The following is a 24,435-nucleotide window of genomic DNA, read 5'->3' as shown; positions in this document are numbered from 1 at the left end:
AAAAGTTAACTTGTACTGACCTTATTCTTACATAATTTCTAAGACTATCATATAATGTTACTCAGAAAAAGAAGCTACATTTTGAATTTTAATTTTGGGCCAAATAATTACTATTTTTGCATTCATGAAATAGCTCTACTTAGTTTAAATCTCCCTCATATGAAAAGAGGTAACTGCTGGTAACTTTTCCTTTTTCGGCCACTTCACTCTACCACAAATGTGGGCTAGTATGCATATTCATTCTTTTTTCCTACTTTTACCATATTTTAGTTTTTATGAGTCAACATTGGAAGGTCAAATAGCTTCTATCAAGAGTTCAGTAAATAGATTAATTATCTTTACATTCCTTTACTTTCATTTTGCAGGTACAGAATTTCTTCATCAAGTCTACACTATTAGTCTACGTAACTGCAAAAATTATCACACGATAAGACACAACTATGTGTCTTTGAGGACTTAAGACTTACAAACTCACTTCCCTATCTGCTTTTAAAAATAGTGCTAAAAAAAATAAAATTCAATACTACATAAAACATAGATTGATGTTATCCAGAGTAATAAAAATAAGACATTCGGAGAACTAACAGTTCTCGTTATTTGGCATGATCTGGTGCTGTAGTCTTCTGTACTGTGTAAACTTAATTTCCATTAATATGTGATAATCATTTGTTTGGTATTACTGTGCATATTTACGTGACGAATACCAGAGTCGCCATGTACTCAGCACAATATCCTCATGTGTTTACAGTAATTGCACAGCTGAGATAGCCTATGAACAAGAACATGCTGATTCGGTTGGCAGGAAACCAGGATGAATCAAATGGACGACCATGTTGTCTCAAACTGAAACCTCAAATGTTCCCTCTCTTTGCCACAAAGTGATTACGCAACATGCTTCAAGTCCCCAAAGGGCAGAACACGTTTGAAAAGCAGTCACTTGGCTAAGCCTGGAGTCCTAGGACACATTTCTGAACTACCGGTGGTTGAATTCAAGTCGAAATCTAACTCTGGGACTATTGCACTAAATCAGACTCAAAAACAAACAAACAAATGATGGATCACATATCCCGACATTTCTTTTAAAAACAATTTTCAAAATTGGGGAAAAATTTTTAAAAAATTTCAGCAATTTTAACCTCAATTTACATGGTCATATTCTCTTCAAATATATTTTCTAAGCCTTTGAAATGGGCAGGTAGTGAGGAAAGAAATGCAGTAAGTAAGAAAAACTTGGTTTTAGGTTATACGTAAATCAAATAGTTCACTAAAAATCACATCAATACAGCAACGTTCTTATCTGGAGAGAAGCGATCTTGTCTAATATCTACTTCGAATTCTGTAAACTTGTTTTAACAGTTGTTATTCTGGCTTTGTAAACTTCAGAAAATAATCCTGAACTCCACGAACTTGAATATTTAGTTTCACACTCCACCACCATCTAGAAAACAATCTAACATCTAACCCAAGGTTTCTTCAGTGAGCGAGCCCCGTGCTCACTCCCCTCCCACCTGTCCATAGTATAGAATAGAGATTTTTAAATTTAGGTGATAGCCTAATCATCAGGCAGTTTTGGAAATTAAAATGGCTACCTTGGCATTTTTGAATTAAAAAAAATCTTATTTTAGCCTTTTCAACTATATTAAAATTTACGATTTCTTAAACCAAAGAGAAGAAAAATACAGCATGAACAATGTGGTGAAAGGTTCCAACAAGCTTAGTCGGACCACAGTGTAGACCATTCTACTGAAAAGAATTAAAATGGGCAAATAAATCCAAAGAAGCCTTAACCCTCCTCCACTCCCTGTAATAAACCAACAAAAATCACATAAATACCTCAAATAGAAAGGTGACATAGGTCTTTCATCTTCCTGTGAACTAAAAGGAAAATAAATTTTGAATTAATATACTTTCTGTTAATATTATAACATGTCAATTTTAGTAAAACTCTGTTCTGTCACAAATTTTGTTCTGACACATTAGAGCTAATCTAATGTGTAAGGTTAGTAAAATATACTCTCCACTGGACCCAGCCAAGGTCAGCCACTCCTCCCAGGGAGACCATCAAGACAGGTTTCTTTCAAGACTGGCCTAAGGCAAAAGTAACTCACATCCCACTTTCAGGAGGAAGCTTTTTACAACCTGATTCTACAAGCCCAATCCGAGTACTCAGTATTACACATAAACCCTTAAAGAGATGACATTCTCAATTATCTCAATAAAGCTAATTACAGCTCATTAACGTGATGATGAAAGTAAGAAACAGCCAACCAAATATTCCTGTTAAGTGAGAGCCACTTCAGCAATGACGCCCCAGCAATGAAGAGCACGTCAGTAAACAACACTCACGCTCTTTGTCTTCTGTAGTTACTCTAGGTATTAACGGGTGCGGATAATGTAAAAGGACATAAACAAGAGTATAAAACTAGGTTAAGTTCCTCAAACAACAAAGAAGCAATATGGAGCTTAATATAAAAGTATTTAACTAAAAAAATGTAAAATACATACTACAATAAAATACTTTTTCCTTCCTTAACATATTTTTTTCTTCTGATAAATGACCTCGAAACAAAGACTGAGTCTCTCCCTCTTAGTGTCTCCTGGAGTGGTCTTTGAACTTTTTTGACTATGCACTTATATAAATTTGCTTTTCAGCAGCCACTCCCCTCAATATATGCCTAAGTATCTATCTAGATTATGTGGATCATTAAATAGATAAAAGTAAAAAAGTGAAGTGTTAGATAAAATTAGAAAGCAGCTCTACTATTTTCTTGTTGTACTCCTATGGTTAATTTTGTACACCACCTGGGGTGTCCATCACCTTTGAGGAAGCAGCTAGTTCAGCATTATCTTTCCCCCTCTCTCTCTTTTTTGGGCTTATTTTTCATTTTCTTAAACATCATTGATGAAAAGAGAAAAGTTTGCTACAATTGGTAATATTACACTGGCAATCACCAAAATCTTCTTACAAAGTTATAATGCATGCCCACACACGCGCGCACACACACACACACAAATCTGTCCTGGAAGTTGAAAAGGTCTCAACGTTTTAGTTGGAAGATGACACATAAAATAGGACATACTATTTTTCATTCTCTCATGGTTTTGGTTTCCAATTTCAATATGACTTAGCTGTTGTAACCTTAATGTTGTCGAAGATTTTAATGTTTGTATTTGATTGTGCTAGTCCTTCCCAAGAGAAGGCTAAGTGATGGATCAGCTGCATTATCAACTCTAACGTGGGCAGGCTGAGGGCAGAGCTTGTGGAGCTGGGCTGCAGAGCTGAAGAGTAGAGGCGACACCACCTGGGACGCATCCAGGTGTCTTGGGAAGAACCCACCTGGAGCACTGTTCTTACAGGAGGCGACCACTTTCAGCCAAACTGATACAAGGAGCTTACACATTTGACTTCAAAATAACCCTTGAAAACACGTAAATTATAAAAACATTAGAATTGGGTTTGTTTCCTAATCAAGGATTCAGTGTCAAAAAGTATTAATTATAACCAACACTATACAAAAAGGCTGTAACTAAAAACCTACGATGATTTTGTTATTAGAGGAAAATTGCCTCCATGTGTTATAAAATGGGCACTGTACTAAATACTCTTTTGCCTGGAATAGATCCTTCACTCTAACGCTTAGGAAACTATAATGAAAATTAACAAGGGTACTTTAGTGAACATTCAATTCACAATATGGTTGGTTTCCTTAGAATTTAGAAGTGCTTTGGGGAGATGGTTTAGATGGTGCAGGGTTCTGAACACAGCTGTTTATGTGTTTTGCTCATGATTTTTGTGTGTGTGCTAAATTTCTTTGTAGCAAACACAGGCAATCAAAATCAATCCATACTTTTTTCCTTTACACCTTCTCTCCCTCACACATGTATTCATCAGCTAGGTACTACCAGGTGCTCCACATTAACTATCTCAGGCAAATCCTCACAAAAACTTTCCCTGCTACTTGCCCCTCACTTGAGGAAAGATGGCTCAGAGTGGGCACACAATTTATCCAGGTCACACAGCTAGTGATATGTAAATTATTGTATTACATGTTAGGCCATTTTTGTTACTTACTGTCTTCCCTTCGATTTTAATCTATCAAAATATGGTGGGATGAATAGCTCAGTGAAGAAAATTCATGTGATGGCCAGTCTGCATTCCAGTAGCCCTCAACAAGACCTCGTGGACTTTATAAGCTCCGTGTCATGCTTCTGATTACTGCAGCTCGACACCGACCTTAGTCAAAGTCCATTCACAATGCATCATGCCTGATAGCACGTATAAAGTGATTAATTTATTAAAATGCACTGGCAGGATGTCAAGAATGTCCCTTAATAGGGACACAAGTTTTTAATCATAAGCAAATATTTTTCAGGCTGCATTTGCACAAAGTAAATTTGTCAATGAAAGACAAAATCAGAAGTTCTTAATTTGGGTATGTCCCAGAAGGCTGAACAGTTTTAAGTGTTCCAAAAAAGAAAATGTAAGCACTGTGATTTAAATAAAATGCAAGAGACTCAGTATTAGATTTGCTCAATCAGCAGCAATCAACACAGCAGCAGTCCATGCACCGTACCCAGGAAGAATGTAATGCAAAAAGAATGAAATAAACTTTGATATTTAATTAGCATATTTTTCCTTTCCCTTTCATAAAAGTACCCTTGCCTGGGGTTTGGTAATGTAATCTTGACAAAGGTGTAAATTCAAAAACAAGTAAAGTGTCGATTTTAAATTGATTGAATCAATCAATTCTAAAAAAATCAACTGATTAGGCAATTTTAAGGAAAAATAGCCAAGGACAATTCTTCCAAATAGAATTGAGAAAATAAACTTTTCCACAAAATTTACACAACAGAATGCAAAACATTTGAAAAGATCACCATTTCCACATCTGTGCAAAATGGATTTTTGTACTATTCTGAAGGCCCCCAAACATCTATTTATAGAGGGTACTTATGCCTCGTCCTGGTTTTGTGGCAATCTCAGACCTGTCCAATGATGTTAAATGTCATAATTTTTTGCCTAAATTTTAAATCGAGAATTCTGATTCACTTTTAATTTTTAAAAGTAAGCACATGTACTATGAGTGAAAAAGGGAATGTGTGTCAGGAATTTAAGCCAATGACAAACTGTAACAACTTGGAATTCATTCAATTTCCTCCTTGGATACAAGTATAAACCCCATGTTTTAATTATTTCCTGTTTACTGACTTTGAATAATGGCTGAGCTTAAGCAGCCAATTAGCTTCCTTTTTTTTTTTTTTTTTTTAAATTCAAACATACATTGAGAGATTTAGGCAATCACCTCAGGTATGTCAGGCAATCAGGTTGCTTAATGTCCTCAGACATGTGGTGTTATATTTATCTTCTCTCAAAACAACTGCCTGTGGGAAGAACATTTATCAAATAGATTCAAGTAATAGGCCAAATCTAAGAAGCTACAACTGAGAAGGGCAATAACATAGATAATAGGGTTTTAGTGAGCGGGGTCCTATCTAACTTATTTTTTTCACATGGCTCAACATGGGTAAATGCACATAAATGAATGTCACCTCGACTTACAATCTCTCCATGACCAGCACTAATTTCTAAACTGGAGCCACAGAATGCAAGGCCTATCAATTTAACTACATAGCAAGATAATTGAAATCACAAAAAGCATGGTGTTGTCTATGTCAAAGAAAAACCAAATACTGTTGGGAGAATTCCCAGAGCGAAGTATTGAGAATGGACCTTCAGTTACTGGATCAAATCACCATTCCATTCACTTCCCTTTGAACTGTCCTGATAAATGTTCCAATTAGTCCAACTTTCTAATTGGTTAATGTGGCTGGCTACCAAAAAATTAACATAATCTGCATATTTAGCTACATCATTTAACTACATTTTCAAGGGATTTGAGCTGGAAGAAACAGTTTGTAAGTGCTCCTTGAGTACTGAAAAGTATAGAAAAATAGGTAAATACTAAGGATTACGATCCATTCACTGAAGAAACTAGGAAAACCATCTATGGGGGCTTAAAAAAAAACCAAAGAGCAGAAGGGAGAGAGGAAGTGAGGGACAAGTGAAAGGATAAAATTAAAAGTATTAAGTCAACACTTTTTCCGGAATTCAGGTTTTTTCCTCATGTTGCAACAGAATATGCTAAGGGGACAAATTTTCTTAGAGAACGATGAAGTGAGTGAAGTTAACACATTTTCTCTCCTTCCTTTCTCTGCAGAATAAAGTGCCACACTTGCTTGCGCATTTGTGGCTCATCCACAGTCTCAGGCATTACCATGCCCCACTCCAGCTTGGAGGGAGGAAGCAGCTGGTGTTCTGCTGCTCAGATTTTTGCTTTGGCCCATTCAGGAACATGGGAAAAAACAATCTCCCTATTCTTTTTGGAAGCCCAGTGTAAAAGTTTTCCTACCTGAGTGTTGGTAGCTGTAATTTTGAGGGATATTTTTGTAGATGTATGTATACTTCTTCCCTATAAACCCAAGCAGCTTTGTTCAAAGTTTTATTATTTTTATGTTGTGACTAGAATGCAACATCTGGCCAGTAGAATTAAAAACAAATCATTGACGTTCAAGAGCAAATAGATTTTCCTGACCAAAGGGTAAATGCAAAGAGCCGAGGCTGTTAATATTCACAGGACATGAATTTTTAGCCAACACTAAGAGGTATTATTTTGGAGTCAAAACAAATGGACGAAACAAAAGGACTTCCAAAAATTTAGAACTTTTTTCTCAATAACATAGGAAATTTCTACCATTTTTTCGATTGCTTAGTGGAAAATTGATATACATTGTTAGAAGTGGAATTGTGCTCCCTCAAACAGATATGTTGGAGCCCTAACCCCAGAACCTCAGAATGTGACCTGATTTGGAAACAGGGTCTTTACTGAGGTGATCAAGTTAAAATGAAGGCATTAGAGTGGGCTCTAATTCAATATGACTAGTGTCCTTATAAACGGGAAATTTGGACCCAGAGACAGACATGCACACAGGGAGAACGCCATGAGAAGATTGGAGTTGTGCTGCCACACCCAAGATGCTGCTGGAAGCTAGGAGAGCGCCCTGGAATGGATCATTCTCCAGTACCTTCAGAGGAAGCACAGCCCTGCCAACATGTTGATTTGGGACATCCGGCCTCCAGAATGGTGAGACAACAAATTTCTGTTGTTCTAAGCCACCCCATTCATGGTAGTTTGTTACAGCAGCCCAAGGAAACGAATACATCTACTAAATTTTTTTTCCAAATTCAGAAATAAAAACCTGCTTTATGAAGGTGTCTCCATCTTACAAAAAGCTCGTGCTCTGAAAGTTCATCTGTAGAGATGCTAAGAATAGAATCAATTTCCCATACTGACATGGGATTAGATTTCCAGGCCTGCACCTTGCTTGATATATATAATGCACACTCAATGAATGGTGCTGTATTAAATCTATGTTCCCACAAGACACAGAGAAGACACTCTTTCCTTCTCTGCCCACCGCCAGAATCAACTCTGGGCCAAAGAAGTGCAGATTGAGTTTCATCTCTCGATGCCCCTTTGAATAAGAGCTTTCAATCTTTAAGAAATTGATGCATGCATGTGGGGGAAGAGGAGCAGTTTTTAAGGAGGGCAGGGTGGAGTTGCTTTATCTTCTACTTTTGCATCTCTCCATACGGTTTAGAAGGTCAAAAGTGAACCATAACTACCTGCCGATTGACACAGCCAAGAGGCTCACAGTGCCCTTCACCGAGTCCTGGCTGGAGACATGCTTAGAAGTCACAGGATGGAATTCTCATTCCTGTTATAATATTTAAGTCATGTTAACAAGCCAACTGCTCTCCTTGAAGAAGTTTCTCTCTGAGCCCCCACATTTGGTCAATCACCAGTTGTATTGATGCTATCTCAAAAAAAAAAACAAAAAAGACAAGTCTCTTGAATCTGATCTGTCCTTTCCATTTCACTGCCTTGGTCTTTCACAGGGGGAGTACTCTTGTTCCCTGCCACCCACACTGCTTTATCCTTAATACACTCACCAGATTCAGCCTCCTACCTTAAAAACTTCTCCTGCTTCCCCAATGCCTTTGGGGTACAATCTAAATGTCTACGCCTGGCACACAGGTTCCTCCCAATCGAAGTCCAGCATACCTGTGCAGATCTCGCACTGCACTTTGGTAACGCTCCCCATTTGTACGTGCTGTTCCCTGTAGCTTAAATGCTTCCTCCACCTCTCTCTGCCTGGCACATACTGCATGTCTCAGCTCAAGTGTCCTCTAGTCTGGGAAGCTGTCTCCAGCACCCTGGAGAGGGAGCTGCTTCTTCCTCCAGGCTCTGAGAGACTCAGCTCACAGCTATAAGGGAGTGCTGAGCACACCACACGGAAATTTGTGCCTTCAGATGCTGGCCTCCCTTCCTGGATGTGTCTTTATCTTTGTACCACCAGCACCTAGCAAGGTACCTAGAACACTCCAGGTGTTCAGTAAATGGCTGTTGAATAAACTCAGCATCAAGACTTGGCTGAGCGCTAACACTACTGTCTGATTAAATATTTTGAAAACATCCACTGTTCGTAAAATTAATTTTGCCAGCTAGAAGCCTTCTCAGATATCTGTATGCTGACTACTTTATCTTGTTCCCTTTTATTCAAGACTTGAAATTGCAACTGTGCCATGGTTTTCCCCCATTCTTAATTGAATAATTTCTTTTCTCCTATGGCACAATTAGAGGTGGGAGTTCTGCCCTTATGCCAGCAATGTAAACACTGTACTTTCTGTGCTGAACAGGGAACTCAGAAAAGGATATGTTCAGGCAGTGGGGGTTTGAATACAGCCTTGCCACACACTATCTGTTTGTTCTGGCTGGAGAGCAGGAAGAGAAAATTACTTCACCTCCCTGCAAACCCAAAGGTTGTTTGGGGTTTAAAGAAGTTTTCGGTTTAGTCACAAAACTATTTTCAAGGCAGCTGGAAGCTTTCATTTTCGTCTGAGATTCTTGTTCAGAAGAGTGATGTTTATCATTATCATAGACATATAATGATTGCCTTAAGGAGGCAGTAATTCAGAATGCAAAATACCGTAACTTTCTTTGGGGGGGGGTTGATATCAGTTGATAAGAAAATATTTTTAGAACATTAATAAACAAGTTAAAATATTTTCCAGTCTTTAGTTACTGAAACAAAACCAAAAGAATATGGGGATACCTACAGAAGGAAAGAAGGAAGTAAGTTATTTTTCCTAATTTCTTGCAATAACTCTTTTTAATAATATTTTTAAAGGTCTCAATATAGTTTTTAACTAACAGATATATAATTTCCCAAACTGTTAACTCTGAATGTGGGTGTCTTGAAGGAGACAAAAATGTGCAGAAAGCAATGCAATTTACCCCGTCATCTTCCCCCAACAAATCCTCCCTCTGCTAGAGGAGGGCTCTGCACAGAGAAGTTAAGGACCTGTCTCCACGTCGTTACCATTTTACACTGGTTTTGAGGATGACGAGCACCTGGCGAGCGTCTGAAGGCTCCATGTCTCACTACGCTTGGGCTTCGTGAGCTTCCGCAATCATGTGCAAACGCTCTCTTGGCAGTTTTTGAGTATCTACTACTCATCAGAGCCTACGACAGGTGCTGGACATATCCAGGCTAATGAGGTATGGTCCCAACCTCACAGAATTCATAGGCCAGGGAGAAAGAGAAACTTGAAATTTGATAACTATGACGAAAAAGAGATACATAGCCACCATATATGGAGGGCCCGTCCAATAAGCCAGGCTTTGGACTAAGAGCTTCCTAATACATTTTCTCATTCAATCCTCAAAGATGCCCTTGGAGGGAGGTATTACTAACCAGATTTTCAGATTAAAAAAAAAGCGAGTCTTAGAAAGATAAATTAATGCGTTGAAGGCCACAGATCCAGGGAGAGCTGAGATTCCAATCTAGGTCTCTGAAGCCAGAGCCCCAAACCTGACATTCAGAAGCACACGCAGTCTGGCAGGTTAGCGGAGGTTAGCGGAGGGGGGTGAATTTTGAGGGTCCCATAGGCATTGGTGGGATATAATGAACAGGAGAAGAACTCTTCAACAAAGACAAGAGAATGTGTGAGAACGCAGGAGGAGACACTGTGGGGTGCTCGTGCCAGGCTGGCGCACGAGATGACCGAGAGAGGGCAGGTGCCGGAGTTTTTGGTGCAAAGTCAAGGGGTTGAAAGTGAAGGAGAGTCACTTATAGAAATACAACACAGTATATCAGTGGTCTATTCTGGCTGGCTTCTGGTTCCTAATTTTAGTTTCAGGAGCTATTTTAACCCAGACAGTGAAATTAACGTTGCTTTCCATCATCATTTTGCTGAGAGCAAAATACTGATATATCATTTTAAGCTTTTTCTAAACCCTTCTTAACTTCTTCTAGCATTTTAGTTCCATTCATTATGATCTGAGTGAGGCAGTTCACTCCTTGGTTTTATTCCTAGAAGTTCAAGTTTTCCGACTTTTTTCTTATATTTGACGAGAGCATACCATGTTTCCTGACCCCAAACCTTAAAAGTTTTCTAAAATGTATCCTGTGTCGCTCCGCTCTCCCCCTCCCCAGGATTTTTATTTCCTTACTTAGGTACTTTAATTAACTTCTAGGGGTTCCTATTGTTTTGTTTTTACCGTCCCTGTCCCCACTATTTGCCATTAACATGTCTTTCTTATGCAAGAACGACAGTCAATTTCCACACCTGGTTTTGTGATGATCTGTGCAAGGATATAATGCAGTGGCCAGAAGAGGCAAATCTATAGAGACAGAAAGTAGACTGGTGGTCACCTAGAGCTGGGATGGGGGTTGACGGTGGCGTAGTCAGTCTGAGCTGCTATAACAAGATACCAGAGACTGGGCGCTTTAAACAATAGAAATGTTTATTTCTCACAGTTCTAAAGACTGTAAGGTCTGAGATCAGGGTGCCAGCACGGTCAGGTTCTGGTGACAGCTCTTCCTGGGTTGCTGTGTCCCCACAAGGCGGGGAGCAGGGGGCGAGGGGGAGTGGGGAGAGCACTCTCTGGTCCCTTCAACTCCTTATAAGGGCACCAATCCTATCATGGCAGCTCCACCTCCATGACCTCATCTAAACCTAATTACCTCCCAAAGGTCCCACCTCCAAATACCATCACACTGGGGATGAGGGCTTCAACAGAGGAATTTCGGGGGGACATAAACGCTCAGTCTGCATTAGGGGTTGATTGCTAATGAGTACAGGGTTTCTTTTTGGGTGTTGAAAATATTCTAAAATTGATTATAGTGATAGTTGCACAACCTTGTGAATATACTAAAAATCAGTGGAGTGTACACTTTAAGCAGGTGAATTGCACAGTATGAGAATTAAATTTCAATAAAGCTGTTCCAAAAGAAGTTATTTCCAGTTCTTCTTAAGGGAAGAATAAATAGTGCTTTTAAAAGGTTTTGTATAGTATAAGTTATTTCTTTGGCAATTCATTCTGATCATCACCTAAATATATAAGTATCAGGGAAAAAAATACGGTAAAAAGTTTTGAGAGTTTAAAGAAATTTGACTCTATGGTATTTTCAATGGCACTTCCCACAAATCATTCTTTAGGTCACTTTCCAGTATTCATCCAATGAAAGGCAAGGCAACCATAGAGCATCTCCTTAACTGTGTTAAGCACTCTGGCATTCAAGGAACTGAAAGGCACTGTAAGTATAAGGATAACAAAACCAAAAGAAAAGCAGCATGCACCCTTTACATCTGAGTAGTTTTACCATCAACAAAGAACTATCATGTTCTTTAACTCCAAAACTCCCCCTGTAAGTAAGTATGTCAGGTGGTATCGTCCCATTTTATAGATGAGGAAAATGACCAAATTCATATGGCTAGCTAGTTGTCAGTGTCTGGATATGTTTTCTGATGACAAATTTACTACCTTTCCATGGCTTTCCCCACCATTGTGTGCTGAATACCTAACACCTCTGCATTTTCAATGGTTTAGACTAGGTGATCTCTGTCAAATTTAAAAATATCCTCACCTTACTTCATACTGTCTTCTTTACTGGGAGTGATTAGCAAATATCTAGACTCCAGAGGTACCGCAACTATCATGTAAGAGTAGAGCCCACAGTATTTGTTCTCAATGACTCCTCGTTACCACCAAATATAGACCGCAGTGGTGACGAAGTCTAAGTTGAGACACACAGCCCTTAAGGGTTAACCCAGATTTGAAGTGAGGCAGCTTTTAATTCTCCCTTAGACTGTGTTTGTGGAAGAGGAGGGGAGAGTGTAGGGAGTGCTATCAAAGTGCCGACAAGCTGGGAATAATATAAGTTAATGGATAAATTAACTGAAGGTGTCACCACCACAAGCAGTAGAGGGCTCTCTAACACCACACAGGGGATGCAGGAGCAGGACCATCACTAATTACCTGGGTTGTTCCCTGGTTAACTCCCACATGATCCCCATATGAGCAATGTTTACTTGTTTGCAAAAGGATATTCTAAAGACCAATAGTTAGAAAGACCAGATGAATTCTGCTGATAAGAAGTTTCAGTGAAATTTTCCCATGCAGGATCACTAATACACGTTAATTAACCCTGTTGCTATAATTCTTCTTAAAAGAGCCATTGCAATATCGAATTACAATGTATTTCACCATCACAAAATAAATGTACAGTAACATATTTAATATCATGATTTGCTCGATGAAGCAATGAAAAAGAGAATTACACAGACATTTTTGATCTCAGTCCCCCATTTTGGTAAATAAGCCAAGGAAAGAATAGGATGCTAACACATGAAAGCAGATACCAACACATTAAAATCAAAGGAATCTAAATTAATCATTAGTGTTGTTAACTTTATCCTCAATCATTATTCTTTGTGCCTATAAATTGAGTTAGTGGCTATTGGAAAGTTAATCTAGCAAATCAAATTACTGCTGTGAAAGTTAAGAGTTTTGTCATAGACATAGATGCAAAGTAAAGACTTTCTCAGCCTATTGAAGTCTTTCTGTACATAAGATAGAGATCCTTACCTACAGATCCAAATACCTAAGGAAAAAAATGCAATGGAATATGAATCATGCAGAGAGACTGAGGCATAAGTAAACCCTGGAATCTGAAAAAACATACTATCTCATTAGTGACACAAGGCAAACTACATCACCTGAGAAAAGAAAACTTTTACTTCAATTCTTAATATAGTTTCTCCACTTATTTCTGACATTATCTCATTTTTTGGGGAACATTTTCAGATAGCAAGTGTACCCCATACAATGCTATACAGTATGTTGAGTTTCATCATTAAGAAATACATGTAAATATTTTAGTGTTTTTAAAAATAATTGGGACAATTTAACCATCTGAACAGATATGTACTAAGATCCTATCTTTAAGCCATTTGAAGTGAACTGTAAGACCTGAGTTCTTCACTTTACAGAAGGTCACATTTTAAACATTTAGCCTCTGCAGGTTTTTCTAAAGATCATGAGTTTCTAAATAGTCAACTCCATCCTGGAAAGTCTGCAAATTACATTAAGTAATAAAAAGATAGAAAAATTCATTAAAGGGAACCAAAGTATTTTATTTCATTCTTAGCTTTCAACCTCATTTGTTACTCTTATTTTAGTTACAGATTAGCAGGAACAAATTTATCTTCTACATATTTTCACATTTTGCTAAGAAAGGCTAAAAAGTCCCTCATGGAAATCATAAACTAAGTAGACATTAGGGTACAAACATACCCTCCAATAAGATCACATGCTTATATGAGGTTAAATAAAATCTGGGTACTATTATCCATGTGGGCACATCTCTATTATTATGCTAATCACACCGTCCATACAGGTATTGTAATTATCTGGTAGTGTGTCTGTACCCTCACTAGCATGGGACCTTTCCGAAGCAGAGTTTGTGTCTTAATTCCCCTAGTATCACTGGCAGTACAGACTAGGGAGTGTTCAGTCATGGAGAAAATATTAAGCAACATTGTAAGTATGCTCTGTTTTAATAGGTAACGCTGACCATGGAGTAAATGAAAGCACCAATTATGGAAAAAAGACCTCACATAAGGTCATGATACTAAATATGCTATTTGGGGATGCTGAGTAGTATAGTGTTAGATTCTTATTTCTACTTGCTGTCAATGGTTTCAGACAAGCTATAATCATTAACTAGAGTTTAGATCACTGCTTCTCTGTGTGGGTCATTTGTATCAGATTTGCTTTTAGGAAGCTTGTTAAAATGTAGACACTTTCCCTGTCACAGCCAGATTCAGATTCAATAAGTCTAGGGAAGGAGGGCAGGAGGAAGAAGCTGATTTTACAAATAAGTTCCCCAGGCAATTCTCATGTACCCAAAGTATGAGAAGCATTGGCCTCTCTACTCAATACAAATAGCATGAATTTCTTTAACTGGTTTTTAAAGCTATTTTACTCATTCACTTTTAATTCCATTTCCAGCCCCTTAAACGGAATGGAGGGAAGCCCTCATCCCGTCTGCCAGTGTGGCACGCATACCGCAAGGTTCTGCAACCTTCCTGCTTCAGGGCAGGGCAACAGTGGGGGTGGCCGGCAACTGTTGTCATTACCAGAGTCCCAGAAATCCTTAGCCAAAGACACTGAACTGAGAGTAGAAGAAGCAATTATATATAGGAACAAGAAAGCTTTCTGCACAAGTGATTAAATTCACAAGAGATCCTTAACAAAGAGAACCACTCAATCCTGGTCCTTGCCTTCAGGAGGTTTATAATCAAAGGCAGGCACGGGCTGGAAGTGAAGACTGCAGGGTAATCAATCAAATTAAATTCTCAGAGCTAGGGAAACAGTGAAAGCACTGATCAGCATTCTTGAACGCAAATTCAAATTATTCCTCTTACATAGGTTTACTGATAAGCAATAACAGTGCAAAATAATTGTGGAGGAAACTGCTGAGTTTATTTCAGCTCTCATCAGCTTAACTCCCTAAGCAATGTTTTAGCAGTATAAAGATTTATTTTCTTTAAAAAGAAACAATAATTCAGTAATATCCAATATTCTTATCTAGAATACGACTTACTTAAGACCCTTAAGAATGGACGTCATTTTAAGAAAAACAAGTCCCCTACTTTAATGTTGGAAACCAAATCAAGACTCCAAAAATTGTACATTAGTTGAAGTCTCTTGCAAGCTTCAAGCATGTGGACCTTTCCACCGAGTTAATATAGAAAAATTTCAGATCTGTCCATAAACCACTGTCTGCCCCGTGGGTTATTAATTTTTAGGAAAGGAATTATTGGGACACCCCCATCAAGCTCCCATTCCAGTGCACTTGTCTTTACAGCGAAAGAAAAGCATCACTGGTCTATCTCACAGTATACATCCGTAGGAACATTTTGCAAACAAACACCACATTTTTGTTTACTTTATTCTCATGGTTAAAACACAGACATTCAGCAAAACATTGGTGGCCTGATGTTTAAAGATAAAATTCATTTTGTTAGATTTTTTTCAATCTTATAAACTATATTTACTCTTTGATTTTTAAAATCATTTCCACTAATAAAACCCTCCATCGTTTTCTTAAAGGAAGCATTTCTGTGGAATTGAATGCCAATACATGCAAAGCAGCTGAAGTTCCAATACGATAATATGATTGGCAAAGTCAGTTAAAAAATCATAAAATGTGACCGTGGGCACGTCTGAGACTTCCTCCAGGCCTCAGTTTTGCTGTTGTGAAACCGGAGGGCTGGTGTCCATCACCGCGGAGGTGACTTCCAGCTTTAGCATTCCGGGACACATCATTCATGTATTCTTTCTCCAGCAGTGTTCTCCTTCATGAGCCCCTTTGTTCCACTTCACCTTCCTCTGCTCTGCTGTAAGTTCTCCACCCTACCCTCCACAAGCCATATTACAATCACTAACCGAGCCAAACAGAGCCTTGTGCTCAATCATTCTTACAGAGCACTTTTTTAAAAACTGTCATTTGTGTAATAAACCTATCTAGAATTATTCACGGGCAAATATTATCCTTAACATTTATGTCCATGTATTATAATGAACTGGTTGATAGAAAATCCTTGCCTCGATCTAAACTCCAGAAGGGAGGTATCCTAAGATGCATTAAAAAAAGTCTTGAGCCTTATCAGTATCCTTTAAAACAGGCTTAGAGCTTACCACAGCTTCGCAACCTTGGTAAGAAGCTGATTCAGTTTTATTAGAAACCTGCTCAATATATTCTTCAGTTTCTGTTTTTCCTCAAAGATATTTTCTTATGTTTATTTTCATTCAGGGAAGGCAATAACACAACAATCAAGTGAAAAAGAAATTGGGCATAAATGTCAGTAAAAGCAGCAGTATAATACTAAAATTTTCTAGTCTTAGGGAAGAACAGTATGTACAATGGGCTCTACACAGTTGGCAACATATTACTAAAAGATGACAAGTCCTGGCAAAGTTATGTGGTTTAATACTACTCAGAAAATACAGAACAGAATAAAACAAAGAAGAAGGAATACTACCTTTGCAGCGGCATGATTTCACAAGCCATTCTTGTGTATAAATTTGCCAGGGACCCTCACCACTGTCTCTTCCACGCCAAGTTTGGTCGTCTGTACAGTGAGCGTCTTCTTACAGTGGCTGAGCAGGGCTCGGGGCGTGAGGCTGCACCTCACAGCTGGAGAAGCAGCTTGCTCTGCAGTCAGCCCGTGAGCTGCTGCTCGCAGCCTCCAAACTTCTTCCAGCAATGCTATTTTATCGGCTGCCTCTCTACATTTACACTGCAGTCCACTTTGACCTTTTGTTCCAGGGAAGCAGCTGAATCATCCAGCCAATCAGAGGAGCAGCTGCCGCAGTGCTTAAAGGAGCTGCCGCTCCTCCTCCAGTCCTCCTGCTCCTCAGTGGGCTTGCCTAATTCTCGTAACTCGAAACTTTCCTCTTAGCAGTTCCACAGACAAGCTTGTCAGTCTGGGGAAAACAACCAATAAGTGCAGCAAGAGCGAAGAGTCCCCTACTTCTCCACCTTACAGAGACTGCCAACAAGGAAATCCATCTCAAGGAAAGACATTGCCTCTAAAACTGAAGGTTTCTGTGACCGAAGGCAAGAGCTAAATTCCGTCCCGGTTCTTCCTTTCAAACGCAAACCAACCAGTAGATTGGAAGGCGCGATATTTTTCTAGAAGGAAGGCATGCTTCTAGACCCTCGCCCTACCCGCATTTCCTGATGATGTTTGTGTACACTGCGGTGGTTACCAGTCACTGGTGACACCACCCAAGGCACGTAGCTCCCACTTCTGGGGAGAACATGTGTTCTAAGACTGCCCAAGTTCTCAAGGGATCAAAGTGTCTACTCCCATGGAAATTACTTCAACTTATTATTTCTGCATTTTATCCTTATAAAATCTAATGCGTTTATTTACATAGTCATTTTCCTCTAAGAACATCAACAGCATTTTTTGGTGGTTATTTGTCTCTTTATTTATGTATGTATTTATTTATTACAGGTAACACCAAATCAGTTTTTCCAAAAGGTCTGCCAAATGCCTGTTAATGTTCCAGCTTTTCCCTACAGTTTCTTTTTCAGTATGGAATACTAAAGCGTTATTTTTAGGAACATAACTGCTAATCCATAGATTTCATACATGCAAGAATAGGGGAAATACATTTTAATAAGTTCCTCCACATCATGAGAGTTGAAAGGGTTACAACAAAGCGCAGAGCATCGCTTGTGGCAGATGAAAGGGTAGAGAGCCAGGGACCATGCGGTTCAGAAAGGGTGGGGGCTTAGAGGGCCAAAAAAGGCTCCTCCTCCCCTGTTGTTCTGCCACATTTTTCTTTTCTTTTCTTTTTTACAGACCACTGATATTTCTGAATTTAGAACACAAGTCCTATTTTAAGTGTCTACTTTCCTTTGCTATACCTGCTAATCAAAACATGTCACTTTCTGACTTAAATCTCTATCATATTTATGAAAATGGATTAGTCATCCTGAAGCTTATGTTTGGACATTATTAACTCAAATCAGGCTTTTAAAACAAAGGAAGTTGACTTAAGTCCAGAACTTAACGAAATTGAAACTGTCAATATATTCTTTTTTTGATTCCAGATTTGGAAATTCTAATTTGATTCTCCAGTAACAATAACTTAGCTCTGTATATTTGCTTAAGTTTTTTATTTTTCAAAATGCCTTTGCACCTTGCTTAAAACTTCAATTAACTGAGTTAGAGAATCACTACTGTATATCATAACATCTATTTTATTGATGCGTGAACTCGGTACTAGAAAATTAAGTAATTTGTTCAAATTCAAAGAGAAGGTTAGTGGCAGAACAGAAACTGGAATCACAACTTCTCAAGTCTGCTCCAGAACTCTGCTACATATCACACTGCTTACTCTATTCTACATGAGTTTTTAAAATATTTCATAAGATATAAATATTTTTGGAAATAGTTAAAATTCAAATAGAAATAATAGTTTGTCTTTTCTGAATTTTATGAACACATCAATACTGATGGCTAAAATAGACATATGAGTTCAATAGAAGGGACCCAGCATTACAAAAATATGCTAAATCGAACTACAATTTTCATTCAATGCATACTAGAGGTAAAATACTGATGAACAGAACCACTCAAATTTTTTTTCCCAAAGATTGGCACCTGAGCTAACATCTGTTGCCAATCTTCTTTTTTCCCCCTTCTTCTTCTCTGCAAAGCCCCCCAATACATAGTTGTATATTCTAGCCATAGGTCCTTCTGGTTGTGCTATGTGGGACACATGGCTTGATGAGTGGTGCCATGTCTGTGCCTGGGATGCGAACTGGTGAAACTTGGGGCCACAGAAGCAGAGTGCGTGAACTTAACCACTTGGCCACGGGGCCGGCTCCAGAAGAATTCACATTTTAACATCTGATTCTATATATAGTTCCTGATAAATTGTCTTCCTATCAACCTTCTTCTAACATGCCATATTACTAATGAGATGTCAATGGTTATTTTTGAAAATCACCTAACACTATACCTCAGTAATTACTTGCCTTTTCAAGTCTCTATTATTTATTGATAACAATTCCTCCCTTTTTTTTCTTTTTTGGCCTATTTTCTGGGCATTATTTGATGATCATTTATGAATTCATACCTGGACTGTGGCTCTTCCTTTCTACCACACCCACTGCCAGAGTCCTTGACCACTTAAACACCTTTATTATTTCTAACATCCTCACAGTCAGGTAGCAGGAGCTCATTCCTCGAACTCTGCCAGTTCTAACTTCTCAAACTCTGATGGCCTGACTGCATTTCCTCTGCCCTGAGCCCCTTAATGTGCATCCTTCTTAACTGCCTTACTTCCGCCTCTCCTGTTCCTTCTCCTTTTCCTTAGCTCTCTAAGCAGCTCTGGCCGCTTTTCCATGTCTGCAGAGGACAACCTGCACCCAAACCAACTGGCATGCAGCTTAAAAAAGGCACATTCCTGGCTCTCCTCAGCATTTGGTTATTTCTAAAACGGATTCACTAGCATCCTCCACTTCTTCACCCTTTATAAATCGTGCCAGCTGGGTTCTCTACTGCCAGACTGCTAAACATTGCAAAAGAAAGTCACATAACCCTGGCAACTAGTTATACTAAAAATTCACGCTATTTAACCTCGGCATGAACCTCAATACTGTGTGGCAACCTTTTTAGTTCTCTTTAACTGATTTTTCACTGCATTCCCACAGAAACTGTTACAAATCTCCTCCAGGGCCATGAGTCTGAACCTCTCTCAGTCACTCAGTACCTTGCCTCCTAAATTTGCTGAGAAAGTCAAGATCATCAAGCGAGTGACTTTGGTCTTCTTTGCTACACTTAAGGGTTTAAGTACACCCTCCCCCCCAAAACACACACAACACACACACATCTTGCCTCATTCTTTTTGACTTCTTCCTAGTCTAGGAGAAAAGGTCCTCACCTGTAGGACTCAAACCCCTCGTGTTGGATCTCATCGTTTTCTCCTTCTGGAAGAAGCCTGATCTCTCCTATATCTTAAATCTGTCCCCTTCCAATAGGCACCCGACCAAGTAAGTGTCCCCCAGCCTTAAGAAGTTTTCGTCAGCATTCCCACCCTCTGGCCTCTCCTTTCTACTGACAGACTTCCCCCCAAAGCCTACCTCTGCTGCTCCCATTTCCTCACGAATTACTCCTCCACCCTGTGCCAACAGACTTTAGAATTTACCACTTTTCTGAAACTGTTTTTAAGGCCATCGATGCTCTTTTGGCCACTAAATCTAAATGCCTTTTCTTAGATCCCTTCCTACTCTTGACTTCTCAGAAACACTCACTTGCAGTTTTCTGAGAGTCTTTGGCCCTCTGTGATCTTTCCTGGGAATTCCCCAAATGTCTCTGATCACTCCGCCCTCCTTTCATTTCATCTGTCTTTCCTCCTCTCTTACCCTGTCCTCGCCTTCCACTCCAACACCACTCAGTACAGGCATTCTGTTAGAGCTCAATAAGTTCCTCTCTGGAATTGCACTCCTGGGGACCGGATCCTGACTCTACCACAGACAGGCAGCGTCAACTTGGGCAGGCTGTGGAAGAGCTCTGAAGTTCCTCTGAGGAATAAACGAGATCATGCATGTAAAACACGCAGAATAGTGTTTGGCAAATAATAAGTGCTCAATAATTATTAATATTATCACCCTAATCAACACTTCCAAAGCCTAATGTTATCTGGTTCCCAAATTTCTCCTCCTCCTGGCCCCTCTTGTTAATGATGTTATCCTTCTCTTCATGAATCAAAGCATGAATCATCTTTACTCCTCCCTCTGCTCTCCCTAACCAGCTCTGTTGATTTTCCTGTCACGTCTCTTTAATCACTCGGCCTTGGTCATCTGCCGTATTATACAACGTTCAAGATGATCGTTCTGCCTCCTTTCACCCTGTCTCCAAAGCATACATTTCACTTTTAGAGTGAGTTTCCCACTGTGATTGTGACCTGGTCACTCAATCCTCTGCTCAAAAATTTCAATAGCTCCCAACTGCTACTTAAAGGAACCCCACTTTTTGTCATATGATCATCAAGACTCTCCACTGATTAACCCCAATTTACCCTCCAGTTCAGCTGCTTATATCTCCTAAGGAAGCTAATCCAGACATTTCTGGACACTATTTTCAAATCTGCTCTGAACTTTTCTACCCCAAACATTTGTTCGAGCTGTTCCCTCTGTCTGGAATATTTTCCCATTCCATTTCCCTCCTGGCAAAATCCTACACATACATCAGGATTAGGCGAGTTGGAAAAAAATCTTTTGCCCCTTTTAACTTATATAGCCCTTTGCATATCTTACAATATTTATCTTTTTTTCCCCACACAGTTTTACTATTATCTGAACCTATACATCATCTCCCTACAGGAATGTAAATTCTCCAGGACAAGAACAGTATCTTTCCTGCAGCCACGATACAGAGCAGACACTCAGTAAGTGTTGAATGAGTTGATAAATCAATCACTTCCAGACACTGAAGCATAGCTTCTTTGATTAGATTTGAATTTATCAAGCAATATTTCTATTTACTTCTTAACATTTCCCATTGTACGCCCATACTTAAGATAAAGTAGATGCCTCGGATACGTTCAAATGAAGGATAACGATAACCAATAACTGACTAAAGAAAGCAACTATTAAGGTTATACACTTATGTGCCATCACAGAGATGTAAAAAGTAACATTCTATTTAAAACTTTTGGCCTCTTTTAAGCGTTTTACACCATCTAATTTCTCCTAGGTTATCTATTTCCTTTTCTACACTTCAGCTGGCTTGCAGACTTCTAATTTCCTTACATAACTCTTTCGATGATTCCAAGTGTTTGGCAGTACGTGCGTTTGCCCCTGTGCTATCAAGAGCAACAATTGCTCCAAAAATGATGTGGCTTCATTTGTTTTAATTTCAACATTAATTTGAAACAACCAGAGAACCAAGAACACTCCTTGGCCACATTAATTTGTTTTCACATGTTGTTTTAAAATCAGATTGATTTGTTTATTAATAAAAAATGATTTATTAAAATAATTCCTTTCTTACAAAGTAAGAAGGTGCTTCTCGGGCAAGGTTTCTTCCTCAAATTTTTATCAATCTGTAAAATGCACAAAGGAGCAATGTCTTCTACAAGATGGTCACAGAGTAGTTATTAATGGTAATGAGTAAATCTGATAGGAGATTTTCATATTCATGAAGTCAACATTTTTAGGGTAGATTTAATTTAGATATTCTAGTGTTGCTGTACAGGATCCTGATTAAACTTGTTCTCCGGCAATCTGTGTTAGACCACGAGTGAAGTCCAGGGCTTCTCAGAGGACACACCATCATCAACGACGACGAAGTGAAAAAAAAAAAAAAAAAGACAGAAGGAACTGGAGTGGTGGTGTGTATAAGGTAACTAGCATTTACTGAGCATCTATGCTGTGCTCATTGTAACAGATGCGGAAATGAAGCTAATTAACCTGAGCACTCAGCTAGTAAAGGGATGGCATGAAGCCAGCATCTGAATGCCATAGCGTTACCCCCATACAAAAGCTCTTAAAGATGATAAATATTACACTTACCCATTGATAATACATGTTATCCATTGGCTACAGGAAATAAAGAATCCTTTCTTTTGGTCTTTCTTATATTTAGATAAGTTAATAGATATAGTAAATAAAGTCTATACAGTCTTATAAAGGCTGTTTGAACCAAAGACATACACTGGATCAGAACAAATCTCTTCTGCTACTCTAAGCCAACATTGTGTGTGTGTGTGTATGGGTGTGTATACCTAGTTGTAGAAGCCAGTTGTAGTTGCAGTGGAGGAAGAGGTTGGGGTGGGGAGTTGAGGGAAAGGGGAAGCTGAGAAGGAAAAAAGATGGAGAATCAAGTTTTAAATTGTATTCTTAATTGTATTCCTTTTATTAAGAAACTAATATATGGAAATGACAGGTGGGCTATCAGTTGTTTTAATGTAAAAACCCCCCACTCTACAGTATGTCTTAACTTGAAGAATAATTATAAGACCTTAAATAGATTTATTTTAGAAATCAAAGCAGTGACATTCAAAACAGGCTCATGTTAATAGGAATAAAGAATTTCTAGTTGGGTAAACTATTTTCTTCACTAACAGCAGAAATAAATATGCTTTCTTTACTTAAGGCCAAAATAAAAAATAAACTAATAAAATCAACACAATTAAAAATATTTCCTCATTTATTTATTAGAGTTACCTAGTCTATGTTAGAAGATTGCTGAAAAAAATTCCATGGGGATAGAAATTATATAATTGTTTTTTCAGACACACTTCTTTAATTCTAACGATGGATCTCATTTTTAAAACTGAGTATGAGCTTATTTCATGAAAATTTATCTGACTAGTCTTGCGGGACTCTCAAATGGCTCACAGGGTTCATTGATTCAGATTCTACAGTCCTGCAGAGCTGCCGGTGGACTGCAGAGAGAGCACTGCTGACACAGAGGTGGACTTCAAACGCCACGACAGCTGGAGACGCGCTACTCAGGGTTCCCTTCCTCACCCCACTGACGGCTTTGATTTCACTAACTAGTTCCAATATTTCCAGTATAGAAAATAAGACATTCACCAGAAAGACTGAAGAATGATTTCAAATCAAAAGACAAGTAATTATAATATATGGTACATGAATACACAATTATATAGAAATTCATACACAAGCTGTCTCTATTTTTTCTTAAAAAAAAAGTGAACTTCTTATAACAACTGAGGGAACGTGATTTTTCCATAAAAACTTGTTAAAAATAAATTCTTTGAGACAACTTACATAATTGTTCCCCAACTTTCTCGGACAGGGAAAAATCCACTTTTTTGCCAGATGGAATCTCAGTTAGTGATCCCTGCCAATAAATAAGTGCTGGAGCACATCCTCCTGGAATGGGACTCCCTGGGCATGACTTTCTCCAAATCTCCCTTGGGAGTGCAGATAATAGTGTTTCTGTTCTCATAAAATAAGTCGTGTCCCACACAACAGCTGCTGCCACACCTGAGATCAGCTGCCTTATATTGCCCCAGTGACCTTTCACCCTGTTAAACGATATTTCCTGGAGGGGAGAAGCAGGGTTCAGTGGGGCCTCCGGAGAGAAGCGTCAAAACTGTTTCGTGTGATACGGTAACTGATTGGTAATCAGAGCTGGTTCTGTATCCGTAAAACATAAACTCTTCACATTTCTGAGACATGAATCATTGAGCATGAGCTCTTGATGTCAATACTCTGGCTGGTCAAACTAATTTACTTTAACACAAAGTGCATGCTTCGCTTTAAACCAACCCAGTAAATGACTAAGTGGAAATATATTTAAAAGGAAAATAAGAGGAAGTAGCGATTATTTGTTACATCGGTCACATTAGAAAAAAAAACATCATCACAGCAGTGGTGCTTTAAGGTGTCAGCATCTCTAGTACATTTGAAATGATCTGATTTTTTTTTAAAAAAAAGCCCTTTTAAATTCAGCATCTCAGAGAATTGAAC

At 38.7% G+C, this 24,435-nt stretch overlaps 1 protein-coding gene across 6 annotated transcripts in view; it reads right to left on the bottom strand.

The window, feature by feature from the left end:
- Positions 1-24,435, bottom strand: part of FAM13A (family with sequence similarity 13 member A) — a 311,577-nt gene that overhangs the window by 76,175 nt on the left and 210,967 nt on the right. For 5 of the 6 annotated variants that reach the window (XR_006887912.1, XM_046656086.1, XM_046656085.1 and 2 more), the window contains exon 8: positions 1,834-1,875. The exons of the other annotated variant lie outside the window; for it this stretch is intronic. Coding sequence is in view for 4 of the 5 variants with exons in the window: in XM_046656086.1 (XP_046512042.1) it covers positions 1,834-1,875 (42 nt within the window). In the remaining variant the exon portion in view is untranslated. The remainder of the gene's footprint in view (positions 1-1,833; positions 1,876-24,435) is intronic. 6 annotated transcript variants of the gene reach the window in all.

The sequence above is a fragment of the Equus quagga genome, chromosome 3, assembly GCF_021613505.1.
Source record: "Equus quagga isolate Etosha38 chromosome 3, UCLA_HA_Equagga_1.0, whole genome shotgun sequence".
Classification (NCBI taxonomy): domain Eukaryota; kingdom Metazoa; phylum Chordata; class Mammalia; order Perissodactyla; family Equidae; genus Equus; species Equus quagga.
Note: the sequence above shows the minus strand (reverse complement) of the source record. Positions and strands in the feature narration are given on the sequence as shown.